This window comes from Lolium perenne, chromosome 5, assembly GCF_019359855.2.
Source record: "Lolium perenne isolate Kyuss_39 chromosome 5, Kyuss_2.0, whole genome shotgun sequence".
Taxonomy (NCBI): domain Eukaryota; kingdom Viridiplantae; phylum Streptophyta; class Magnoliopsida; order Poales; family Poaceae; genus Lolium; species Lolium perenne.
The window spans coordinates 24,716,525-24,729,233 of NC_067248.2; the positions used below are offsets into that span (position 1 = coordinate 24,716,525).

The 12,709-nt window shown below is 41.5% G+C and overlaps 1 protein-coding gene and 1 pseudogene across 1 annotated transcript; both read left to right on the top strand.

Moving 5' to 3' along the window:
- Positions 1-896: 896 nt before the first annotated feature.
- Positions 897-3,455, top strand: LOC139831225 (uncharacterized; annotated as a pseudogene).
- A 1,767-nt stretch (positions 3,456-5,222) lies between these two features.
- LOC127298746 (uncharacterized) lies at positions 5,223-12,436 on the top strand. Its single transcript, XM_051328604.1, has 14 exons — positions 5,223-5,779; positions 5,991-6,030; positions 6,282-6,370; positions 6,454-6,653; positions 7,648-7,690; positions 8,044-8,120; positions 8,212-8,241; positions 8,332-8,427; positions 8,846-8,948; positions 9,257-9,339; positions 9,686-9,808; positions 9,958-10,069; positions 10,860-10,973; positions 11,086-12,436. The coding sequence occupies exons 1-14, from the start codon at positions 5,351-5,353 to the stop codon at positions 12,037-12,039; spliced, it is 2,493 nt and encodes an 830-aa protein (XP_051184564.1). The 5' UTR covers positions 5,223-5,350; the 3' UTR covers positions 12,040-12,436.
- Positions 12,437-12,709: the final 273 nt, after the last annotated feature.

Consider the following 12,709-nt stretch of genomic DNA (forward strand, 5'->3'; position numbering starts at 1 on the left):
TACATGAACAAAAGTCAAGCAAAGTAAATCAATACTAGTTAGCAAAAGATTATGGTCATAGTATGGTAAAAAATCAAAGATAAATAGAAGAATTAAGGAAAGAATCCCATAAAAAAGAATCCAATTAGGTTGATGGACTAGCTCGTCCATCAACCATCATGGACTACCATTCTCTCCTCCGCATCCGTCCTAAATAAGTGTACCAAGTTTTATCAAGTACCATCCCACTAGCCATTAATGTTCCCTTGCCTATGGCGGATCTACAGGGTGGCCAGGGTGGTCCATGGACCACCCTGGAATTTTGATTCGGCCCATATACCATGTAGGAAAAAAAATGAAAAGCCCAAACCTGTTCGTTACTTCGTACCTGGACGAGCGACGGGAGACACGGAGCCGAGACGCGAGACTGCGTCGCCCTGCTGCCCCGCGCCCCCGCCCCGCCCCAGGCGCCCGCCGGCCGCCACCCCGCCCGCCTCGCGCCCTCGCCGCCGGCTCGCCTCCACCCTCCAGCCAACCTCCGTCCGGCCGCCGCCGCAACAGCCAGTCACGGCCGCCCATTACTGCGGCCGCCCTTCCCCAATTCCCCTCCCCTGAACCCTAGGCAGAGCAGCCGAGCAGGGAGGCCGCCGGCGACCGGCGTTCGTTCCGGCCCGGCTACGTTGCTCCGGCGGCGTGGAGAAGGCCAGCAGCTGAGCAGCCCCCAGTTCATTCTCCAAGCATTTATGTAATTTCAGATTTTTGTCACTGTTATGTCTAGATGTAAAATGATGGAAGATGGATAATGGATTGTTTAGCAATTAGGAATTTAGGATTGATGTCCAAATAAGTTTAGACACATACTAAAATATGTTGAACAATTTTTATGTAGAATTGTTGAATCTTCAACAATGAAGAGGACCGGAGACATGGCGTCGATGTCGACGATTGCATCTCTTTTTCGGAGGGAAAATAAGAAGGCTTCTCCTTCATCTCTTATCCCTGCGGCCAGTCCCATGCCTATGGAGGATGTGGCGGAAGAAGTGGTGGTGGAAGAAATTGAATCAATGCAAGAGGGAGTTATTGAAGAAATTGTGAATGTCATGCCATCTTATCAACCGCCGCCGGTTTATGATATAAATCGGCTTCCACAAGATCCCGGGGAAAGAGTACCTATTGCGGATTATCCGGTCAATGATCAAGATGCGGTTCGAAGAGCATACATTCTTAAAGGTCCATTCCAAGATTATTCGCAACAATTTAATGGAAGGCTAATCGGTGGAAGAAGTCGTTCATTCAATCCTTTTTGGTTTCATCAACACCATTGGCTTGAATATAGTGCCAAGGAAGAAGCTACATTTTGCTTTGTGTGCTACTTGTTCAAAGAGAAAAAAACTAGTGGCAAGGGAACTAATGCATTTACCGATGGTGGTTGGAGCAGTTGGAATAGAGATGATGCACTTGGGAAACATATTGGTGGTGTAACGAGTGTGCACAACAAAGCTCAAGAGAAATACAACTTATTTGTGAATCCCCGTGCAGCAATTGATGATATTATTGTGAGAGTGGACAGCGAAGATCTTCGTCTTTACAAGATCAGGTTGAAGTATTCTCTTAGATGCTTGAAGTTTCTTCTTCATCAAGGATTGGCATTCCGAGGACATGATGAAAGTGAAGAGTCTAGCAATAGAGGTAACTTTGTTGAGCTATTGAAATTGCTTGCAACCAATAGTTAAGAGGTAAATAAGTATGTCTTGCAAAATGCTCCACGTAATTGCACATTGATTAGCCATGGGATACAATCACAGATTATTCAATGTTGTGCCCTACAAACTAGAAAGCAAATTATTGAAGAACTTGGTGATGATTACTATGCTATTCTTGCCGATGAGTCTAGTGATGTGTCACACAAAGAACAACTTGCTCTATGCTTGCGTTATGTTGATAAGCTAGGAAGACCGCGGGAGCACTTTATTGGAGTAGTTCATGTAAGTGATACTACATCATTATCACTTAAGAAAGCAATTGAAGCATTACTTAAGCAACACCATTTGGCTATAACTCAAATCCGTGGGCAAGGTTATGATGGGGCTAGCAACATGAGAGGAGAAATTAAAGGTTTGAAGACACTTATCATGAAAGAGTCACCTTCTGCTTATTATGTGCATTGTTTTGCACATCAACTCCAACTAGTTCTTGTTGCTGTTGCCAAGGGAAATAATGATTGTGTATGGTTTTTTGATCAAGTGTCTCTCTTGCTTGGTATTGTTGGAGTTTCTTGTAAGCGGCATGATATGCTTCGGAATGCTACACTTCAGAATATCATGAAGGCAATTGAATGCGGTGAATTGGAAACTGGAAGAGGATTAAATCAAGAAATGGGGTTACCTAGGCTAGGCAACACTCGATGGGGATCTCATTTCAAAACTGTTCTCAACATGATTGCTATGTATCCCTCAATTCGTGATACACTCATAGAACTTGGAGAAGATACTTCACAAAGAGGTGATTGGCCAAAAATACATACTTTTGTTGGTGTATTTGAGTCATTTGACTTTGTTTTCCATGCACACTTGATGCTTGCCATTCTTGGATATACTAATGAATTGTCCGAGTGTTTGCAAAGAAGAGACCAAGATATTCTTGCTGCAATTGATCTTGTTCAAATGGCGAAGAATAGAATGCAAGAGTTGAGGTCTCATGGTTGGGATGCATTCCTAAAAAGGGTCACATCACTTTGCAATACAAATGGCATTCAAGTTCCTGTGATGGAGGATGATTATGTGCCTTATGGAAGATCATCACGGTTTTCTCGACGTCAAACAAATGATGATCATTTTAGAAGAGAAGTTTATCTTGGAATTGTTGATCAAATTATTCAAGAGCTTGATAATAGGTTTGATGAGATCAATATGGAGTTGCTTTCTTGTATGTCGGCATTGAGTCCCGCCAACTCATTTGCTGCTTTTGATGCACACAAGGTACGCAAGCTTGCTGAGTTCTACCCCAATGAGTTTAAAAGCCAAGATTTGATATACCTTGAGCTACAACTTGATAACTATATTGATGACATGAGAAGAGATGAAAAATTCAAAGACCTACAAAACCTCGTTGATCTTTCGGTTAAGCTTGTAGAAACAAGGAGGCATATAGTTCATAATTTGGTGTACTTGCTTCTCAAATTGGTATTGCTTCTTCCGGTGGCGACGACAAATGTTGAAAGAGCATTTTCTGCAATGAGTTTTGTCAAGAGCAAGTTGAGAAATAAGATGGGCGATAGTCTTTTGGATGATTGTCTAGTCACATACATTGAGAGAGATACTTTCTCCAAAGTGGATGAAAAAGATGTAATTGAGACTTTCATGGCCATGACAAGGCGGAGGCCCCATCAAAAGTAGTCTTTTCTTTGAGCTTTTGAAGGTATGTAGTTCTATTTTATGCAAAAAACAAACTGGATTGTGAAATGTTGTGAACTACTATATATGTGTAAGATCATAGTGTTACTGTCACATTATATGCTAGTATGTTTACATTGATTTGTTTGTGTCAAAAAATATTTTTTTCAAGATGGACCACCCTGATTTATAATCCTAGATCCGCCACTGTCAAGGGGTGGAGACCATTCACTCCGTACTCAATACAAGAAAGCTAGCGTGAGGGTTAGAGATCCATGTCTCATACGCGAAGCTCTAGTTTATATTTCAATGGGGTCTTCTTGTACAACTTAGGTCCGCGTTGCTAGGAGAATGACCCAACGTCTATGTTGGACCCCTCGATGCTTTTCTGACATAAGATCAAGTAGCGCTCCAATGAGGCGACCAAAGCTATAAAAAACATCGTTATGTCAACTTTGGCATAGTGTACGATGACCTTCACTATAAGGCCGACATACACACCCCTACTAACCACCACTAACTTAATAATCATGTTGCTCGAGGCACCCCTAATCTCTCATTGTTCGACTACAACATCAAATGCATAAGAGCTCACATAGCATCAAATACGTAAACAAGTATGGGATGCGCAAATGATTCTCAAGGCGCTAGTAATTGTTGGAAAAAAGTTTCTCAAAGGGAAGAAGTCACCAAAGTGAAAATTTTGGTCCGGTTTTACCTCCCGGTGACAACTTAACCTTACCTTAGAAATGTGATGGCATTGCTTCCGACGTAGGTGATAAAGGAACTCCGAGGTGGCGGTATAGGTATTGTTAGTGCCCTCACAAATCAGAACAATATCACAACAAACCAAATTGGAGTTAAAAATTGAGAGTTAGGACGAAAACCAAACCAAGGAGAAGCTAAAACGGGGAGGATGGATGGTTCAAGTCACCATCTGGGTCTTTTCGGGTTCTCCTTCGGATGGTCTGCGTAAACTGTCTAGAGAGTCCGAGTGACTCATAGAGAGCATTTTACAGACGGAGTTGCTCCCTTTGTGTCCCTTCCCAAATATATGCTTACCCCTTGTGTATTCATGCTCCTTGCCTTCATACCTAAGCACATATAGTTCCAAGCATTAGGTAATACCTGATTCTTAGCTCCACATGAATTGCACACGTTTATAAATAGATTCACCTGATCTTGGAGTGCCTTGTCACTTAACCTTGTTATTTTTACCAACCAACGAGTTTGGAGTTGCGAGGTCCGAGGGGCTCTTTGTATCAATTGCATTTTTTCCGCATCTTTATTTATTTATTGTTTTGGTTTATTCTCCATTAATTTTATAGTTTTTTCTGATTATTTCCCCAATAGAAATGCTATTTGCAACGATTATATGAAGTTCTTATATATATTTGTTTACTTAGTGTTATAATTGTGTTGTAACCAAAAAAAATAACAAAATTCGTATTCATGTGAATTGGGTGGCAATTTTTCTAAATACATGAGTAGGTTTCTGGTGACGTTATAGCATAGAAAAATGTGTTTTGCACATGGCGAAACGATTTGCTACGGAACAATTTTCACATGTCTTACAAACATTTTATATACATGGAGAAATAAAATTCCCTAAGCTATCGAAACAAACGAGGACCTTTGTTTTCCCTATAGGATACTACTAATATACTGGGATTTTTTTTCCTTCTACGTTATAATTATCTCTTTCAATTTTAATGAAATCGGGGTCGGGAGGCCTCTCAATTCGAAAAAATTCGAAAATAATAACCGTCATCCGCAAGCCAATCTTCCGGTGGAAGTTAAGCTCAAGTTTCGGGGCAGTAATCCCAATCGTCGCGGCAACCTCCCCAATCAATCACCATTTTCCCTTCCCCAAACCTAAAACCCAAACCCAAAATTTCCCCCTCGCAAAAAAAAATTCCCCTCTCGCAAACCCCCAACGTCCCCATCTGCCTCCCCTCCCACCGCGCCGATCGCCGGCGATGATGGGGGCGGCGGCGGCGAAGAAGGGCGGCGAGCGCATCGACATCGACTGGCAGGCGATGTTCAAAGCCACCGCCGGCGACGCCGACGCCTGCTTCGACTCCACTCCCCCTCCTCCCCCAAAGCGGAAGGGGAAGGCGAGGCGGAGCGCGGCCTCCCCCAGCAGCTCGGACGTCTACGTCATCTCCCCGCCCTCGGCGCCCGCCAAGCGGAGGCGGAGGACGGCGGAGGAGTTCAGGTCGATGTCCAACGAGGGGATGCGGCGGGAGGTCGAGGGCATGTCGGACGGCGAGCTGGAGCGGGAGATCGCGGGCATGCGCTCGTTTGGAGGCTTCCTCGCCGGGGACAAAAGGGCGCGCCACCAGCTCTTCCTGCCGCTGCTCGAGGCGGAGGCGCTGCAACGGAGGACCCGTAAGGACGCCGCCAAGGTTCGATCGACCACCCGTGTCCCCCCTCTCTATATTTTCGTACGGTGTGAGGATCGCTGCAATTGGCTAGGGCTCGAGGCGCGCGCGATTTGGGGAACCAACAGTCCCGTGTTTGCCTGCGCATGCGGGGGATTAGAGGTTTCCGCTGTAGAGGACCGATGCACATTATTGCGCTCTTGTTCTGAAAACGGTTGTTACATTTTATTTGTAGGATCCGGGTGCTCCTTCTAGGACGGATGTCTACGCATTTGGTAAGATTTTTTGTTGTTGTGTGGCTTACTGCATTTTCAGTTCTGAGCTTACACCGCTACTCCTCTAGCAATGGCAATGTGAGCGCATCCGGTTATCTGAAGCATCTACTGAAACATAAAACCAATGTTGAATCTGCCCCTGTTAACTTGGCCGCCATTACTGCTGGCCATGCCCTGCGCAATTAAGTGTCTGCCATACAATGGAAGGTGTTCCACTGTGGTATATTATATCCCCCCCTGTTTTTTTGCAGACAGTGATGATACACAGGCGGAAGATACTTCTCGCAAATACCATCGGAATTCATCTCCCATTCGCCCCAAGAAGAAGAACTATGGCACGGTATACAGTAACGCCCTCTGCGTGTTCTTGTTAATCTATATAGGCATCTCTGCAAAATTGAGATGGGATCATTGTGAATGCAGCTAGGTGTACAGACGCGCAGACGTTCCAACCAAGCTGGACTAATGAAGCCTATTCCAGCGGAGAAGATGTACTCAAGCACAACATCACCAACACCTTTACGTGGGCACACAATGAGAGTTCGCGCCGTTGATCCAAAGGAACGTGATAATGAAAAGTCTAGGCAGAATGAGAACAACTATTACAGAACTAATGCAGAGAGGTATGTGTCATTTCTTCCGAAATATCAGGGCAACACCCCTTATCCATTTCTAATAGAAATGAAATATAACACCTAGTGTAAGCTTCTTATGACACCTCATATGTGTCCACTTCTGTTTCTTGACAGTCTCTGTTCCTCACATCCTTGCCCAACCTGGTTTATTAGGGTCTCCATCCTACTAAATCATAGTATTTCTCCCATGCGCCCTGCATTTTACTACTTGCGTATTCAGCAAACATGCTATATTTTCTTTTGGAGTTTCACGATTTCAAGGCCTTTCGATTTACAGAATCTATGTTTGATTTCAAATGTCAGTTTGTTTCTTAGCTGTAGTTTATAAGAAACAACTCTTTTGTAACAAAGTATTTTCTAGGAATAATGCATTTCTTTACTTAGTTCGGTTGTGTTTTGGAGTAATTGCAGACCTTGGTAGTAGTATTAGAGTTCCGAACACAGGACTATTGATAGTTTCTAATCAATCAAAATAATAATAGTATGTCAAAATGTGATAATCTACTTTAAAGCATTCGGCAAAGCCATGCCAGTTTTCCATTTTGTTTGGGAAGAGAATGCCTTCTCTAGTGTTATTTTTTATAGGTGTGCTTTACCATTTTCTTGCTTATACATTTGGTGTAATACAGAGAGCTACTACTCCAGTTGGTTAGACCTGTTTGGCATAAGTTAATAGAAATGTGTGGAATACATGTTCTGCCGGATTCTCCTCTTTTTTTTTTTTTTCATTTTGTTTCTGTTGGGTTTCATATCTATCCTACCCGAACTTGCTTGGGAAAAAGGCTTCCATGTTGTTGATGTTGTGTGCATATTCTGCTGAATTCTTCTAGAGCACAATTCTGTTGTATTAATTATTGTGTATATATTATCCACTTATTACTCAGGGCATATCTTTAAGGACTTCTATACAATACATATCAATGTACTATTTATATTTTACCAAAATATTAATGTGACAATCCTTTTCAACTCTTTGACACAGGAGGAAGGCACATCACGAAGATTCATCTCTTCTGCATCAAAAGGTGAGCATGCTGACCAAGTGTCGATCAACTATGACGATAAAATTATGATTTAAAAGTTATCTTAGGTGTTACTCTATACAAATGATCTGCATTTCCTATTGCTCGAGTGTTACTGATGTCGCTTCTTCAGAAAGCATAGCTCCTCCTCCATTTAGTATACACTGCTATAATTTCCACTAGTAGTTTGGCCATGCTAATTAAGGCATTGCGTAGAAGTTAGGCCATCATAAACCATCTCCAGGACAGTTCTTGGGCACTATGTTATGCTTTTCATTAGTAGATTGCCCCAATGCCACTTTTACATGGAAAGTATACCTGGCACGATTGCTTTATTATATTGCATTGCCTCTTAGGTTAATGATGTGGTTCTCCTGGATGATGAAGATCTGCAACCTAATGAACCTGTAGACTGTGGGGTGCCAGACAAATGGTATGCTTCTCCCCGAAATTGCGGTTGCTGTGTTATATGTGCTGAGCTAAGCTTTTGATTCATCTTTCTGATAAAACAACGGTTTTTTCAGGAAGGACTTAAAAATCTACTATCCGTCAAGGTGAACACCGTGCATTATTTCTTAAGAATCATCAATTCATGATGTGAAGATTTTTTTTAGTTTTGTTATTAACACTACCCATGTGAACAGTGATAATCCGGAAGCCGTAGAGCTCAGCAGTTCAGATATAAAATGTCTTAATCCTGGAGTATATGTGTCATCGCCAGTGATAAACTACTACATTCAGTTAAGAATATGTATTCCTATTTTTAAGTTTTACTTGTATCATTCTATGACCTTATCTTTTCAGAGACTGCTTGAGCATGTCATCGCCTTTCTTTGATATGTGTTCAATTTAGTGCAATACAAACCACAGAATTTTGAATATTAGGAGGCAATCATTGCAGGATCTAATTTGAGAATATTAGGTGTTAATGAGTAATAGTTGTATTGCCTGTTGGCATTGAAATGTCTGGAATATCATCAAGCTATCTATTTGAGCTGTTGAGCTGGATACATTAGTAAAAATAGCATTGTGTATTTTGATTAAGTGCAGTTGCAAGTAGGTAGTGGAACTGAAGTAACTTCTGAATTCTGTTCATAAGAACTTTTCCCTACCAATTGAATTTTCTGTTTAACTCTTTCAGTTATATTCTTCTGGCAGATACATCAAAAGAGCCAAAATGCATATTGAATATGGCACAGACAAATTCTACATGTTCAACACATATTTTTATAGCAAGCTTCAAGAAGCATTGTTGGATAAGGTATCATTTTTTGTGCCATGAACTTAATTTTTTATATATCATAGGATTAATGGCGCAAAAATACAAATTTCTCAAGTTCTGTTGTTGTGGATGCACGAGTATACTTTGGAGATTAGCTTTGGTTGCTTCCTTCCTAAAATGTGATAGTAACCAAGCTTGGCACTCTTTTGTAATCTTATCTTAGTACTTCACTACCTGTCTTTTATATCTACCTAATACTCTTTCATGACCTTATCTTTCTTGTTTATGAAGTATCTAATCATCTTCATATGGTAATTTTATATTGCAATGCTCTACTTTTGTTCTAGGGTAAGTTCGTGAAGTTGAGAAGATGGTGGAAAGGTGTCAATATATTTCAGAGAGGATACATTATCTTGCCAATCCATGGAATGTAAGTACGTACTTGCTTCGGAATTCTAAGATCTTTCCGTGAAGTGTTTGCATAGCCGCATTGAAAGCCAAACCACTATAGTGCGTTATTCATATGCAATATCAGTTGTGCATATTATTGATCACTTTATCCTCAGAAGATACTCTTGGATAAAGTTCTATGATATTGTTACATAATGTTATGCTTCAACTGGATCTGCAACATGAAGCTGAGATAATGCATCAATCAAATTGCTCTGAATCATTGTACAAGGTTCATGCTGTGGCCTATGAGGATAGTAATATAATAATAACAACATTACACTTCTATGTGTATTTCTGCTGAATGCTTCTTTCCCTTTAATTAGGTCGCACTGGAGCTTGATAATTGTATGCATGCCTGCAAAAGAGAGTAATTCAGGACCAATCATACTTCATCTGGACTCCTTAGGGATGCACCCAAGTGCTCAGCTTTTTGACACAGTTGGGAAGTGAGTGACCAACCTGAGTGCCAGCTGGAAATTTCTGTAACTATTACGACTGATGTTTCATGGCTGGCTAACTTGTTAATGAGTTATATGATTTCGTTAGGGAAAGAGCCCTTTCATAATGCTGATGTCCTCAATTGTACTCTTTGTAGATACCTTGAAGAAGAATGGCGTCATTTAAGGAAGGACCCTCAATCTGAAATTTCGATTTCAGAGACAATATGGCAGGATCTTCCGAGTAATATACAGAAGGAAACAGTTGAGGTAAGTGTTCATGATGGGTAGATACCTTATAGAAGCAGACTATGCTGGCTTGTGTTAAAGGTAATAAGGGTTGAATAGGGAGAAATATAGACTTTTGATAACGAAAAGTTGATTATTTGTTCTTGCTTGATTTTGTAAGTTACTCCCTCCATTCTAAAATAAGTGTCTCAAATTTTTCTAAACATGGATGTATCTATTATAACTAAAATGCGTAGATACATCTGTATCTAGACAAAGGTGAGACACTTATTTTTGGAACGGAGGGAGTATATGCATAGACTTTTGTAGGATTAACTAGACTTATCACCTATGGCTCAGAACTGTCATCTGCAAACTCTTTAGGTTGGTAATTATCCAGGTCATTGGCTCCATAGTTTTTGTTTTGTTATTTGTCGGGTCAATCAGTGTACATGTGCCACACTGTGGCTTTTTCTTCGTATGTAGATGTGCATATCTTGTTCGTATTATAGAAAAGACCTGAAGTGAAACTCTTTTAAATACATCATCCTAATCAAACTAACAGTTATAAGTGAAAGATGATATATCTGACACATGAGTATCTAGGGTACAGTACTGCATGCGTTACAGTAACTCATATTGGCCCATGCCCATTAAAGCAACATTATTGCACATATAGTTCAGTATTTTATGTTGCAGTTGTGGTTGTAATTTATTTTTTGGTTATTGATTCCTGGATGTTTGCGTTGAATAATTGTCTAGATTTGTGGTCTGCAGTTAAATTACAATACATGTTACTCTTAATTCATTATTATAATTGTACAATGACCAGGTTCCAGGGCAGAACAATGCGTATGATTGTGGTGTCTTCATGCTTTATTATATTCAACAGTTTATAAAACAAGCACCAGAAAGGTTCACACGAGACAACTCTTTTCTTGACATGGTTTGTGGCGCCAACTCTTTTCTGTATTTTTAGTTTTTATAAGGCTTTATCTATTTAGCTTAGGGAGCTTCTTACTAAAGGTTTTAACACTCAGCTTGTATTGCCTTCACAGTTTAGTCGCCGTTGGTTCAGATCTGAAGTTGCTTCTGGTTTAAGAAATGGGATACGAGAACTACTGCTGGAATTATTTGACAATGCTAGGGTTGATGACATTGTGCCAGAGGCAGCTGGATCTGATGGCTTGGATGAAGAATGCATCATAAAGGAAGGAGAATCAGAAGTGGTTACACCTTGTGACAGTTCAGGAATGGCTGCAGGAGGTGGAGATACGAGCACACGCAATGAAGAAGACTTAGTGGAGGTTGGGTCATTGGAAGGAATGCCTTTGGCTACCCGTTGCAGTGATGGCAGGGTCGTAGCCTGTGCTCTTTCAGAAGCAGTTATGTCGTCTGATAGCATAGATGACGATGATACCATGAAAACTGATTTGGACCGCTCAAAAACTGAACAAGACATTGAGATCATCTTACCCTCTGACGGATCAGGAATGGTTGTGGGAGGTGGAGGCACTAGCACACATAGCAGTGATGGCAGGATTGTAGCCTGTGCTCTTTCAGAAGCAGCTATGTCGTCTGATAGCATAGATGACGATGATACCATGAGAACTGATCTTGACTGCTCAAAAACTGAACAAGGCGTTGAGATCTTACCCTCTGACGGATCAGGAATGCCCGTGGGAGGTGGAGGCACTAGCACACGTAATGAAGAAGACTTCATGGAGGCACTAGCACCTTTGACTACCCGCAGCAGCGGTGCCAGGATCATAGAAGCAGCTACGTTGTCTGATGGCGTAGATGACGATGATACCATGAAAGCTGATTCTGACAGTGCAAAAACTGAACAATGCATTGAGATCTTATCCTCTGACAGATCAAAAAACAATGAAAAGGTCATGCATAGTACACCAGATCGTACTATGTATTGTTCTGACAGTGACGTGGAAGAAGTGAAGGCCCCAGAAGTTGAAAAGCGAAGACGCAGGGGTGAACTTTGCTGCATTGTTTGACATCATCTGCTCATGTCCCAGACTACCGAAAATCAAACCACGATTTTGAGGTGCCTGTTACCATATGCCAGCTGGGTGATCTCAGGTACCTGTTAGGCGAAGGCATAGAATGTATTGCTGGGCAATGCATAGTCTTCCTCTGGCTCTTTGTCCTTGGCTGTGTAAAGTTTTGGTAGGAAGGCCACGGTCGTGTGCTTGGAGGGGGATGTATAGTGTACAGGTTAATCCATATATATAGAGCATATCCAAAATGCACGTTCTGGAGCTACCGTACCTTGGACTCCTGCAAAGTGGCGCGTACTCATGCGCATACATAAGCTATCTACTAACAAAATGTTTGCTTTGTCCTCGTGCACTAACCATGCCCGCAAATATGAATCGTAGTTATTATTTGTCATGTTAAGCTCCTTTAATATTTATTCTTGGCCTCATAATAGTTTCTTTTTCTTGTTGAAGTTCTGGACGGCCTCATTGAAAAGGTGTCAATGTTGGTCCCTCGCCAATTTTGCACTGCTGAGTTGGAATAACATGCGGCTTGCTCCAGTTCAGAGCCGCCACGTTGATACATTTAAGTCTGCTCATAGCCTACTCAGCATTTGGCACGAGGTTCCTTATTCAGATCTGTTAGAAATAGGATTAGCTTAAGTCTTAAGCTAACTAGGCAGTTAGT

Excerpts from the sequence above, each read along its gene's own strand:
- LOC127298746 (XM_051328604.1), top strand. The coding sequence starts at position 5,351 with ATGATGGGGGCGGCGGCGGCGAAGAAGGGCGGCGAGCGCATCGACATC. Across the intron at positions 6,371-6,453 it reads AGAAGAAGAACTATGGCACG|CTAGGTGTACAGACGCGCAG; the intron begins GTATACAGTAAC and ends TTGTGAATGCAG. Across the intron at positions 9,340-9,685 it reads ATCTTGCCAATCCATGGAAT|GTCGCACTGGAGCTTGATAA; the intron begins GTAAGTACGTAC and ends CCCTTTAATTAG.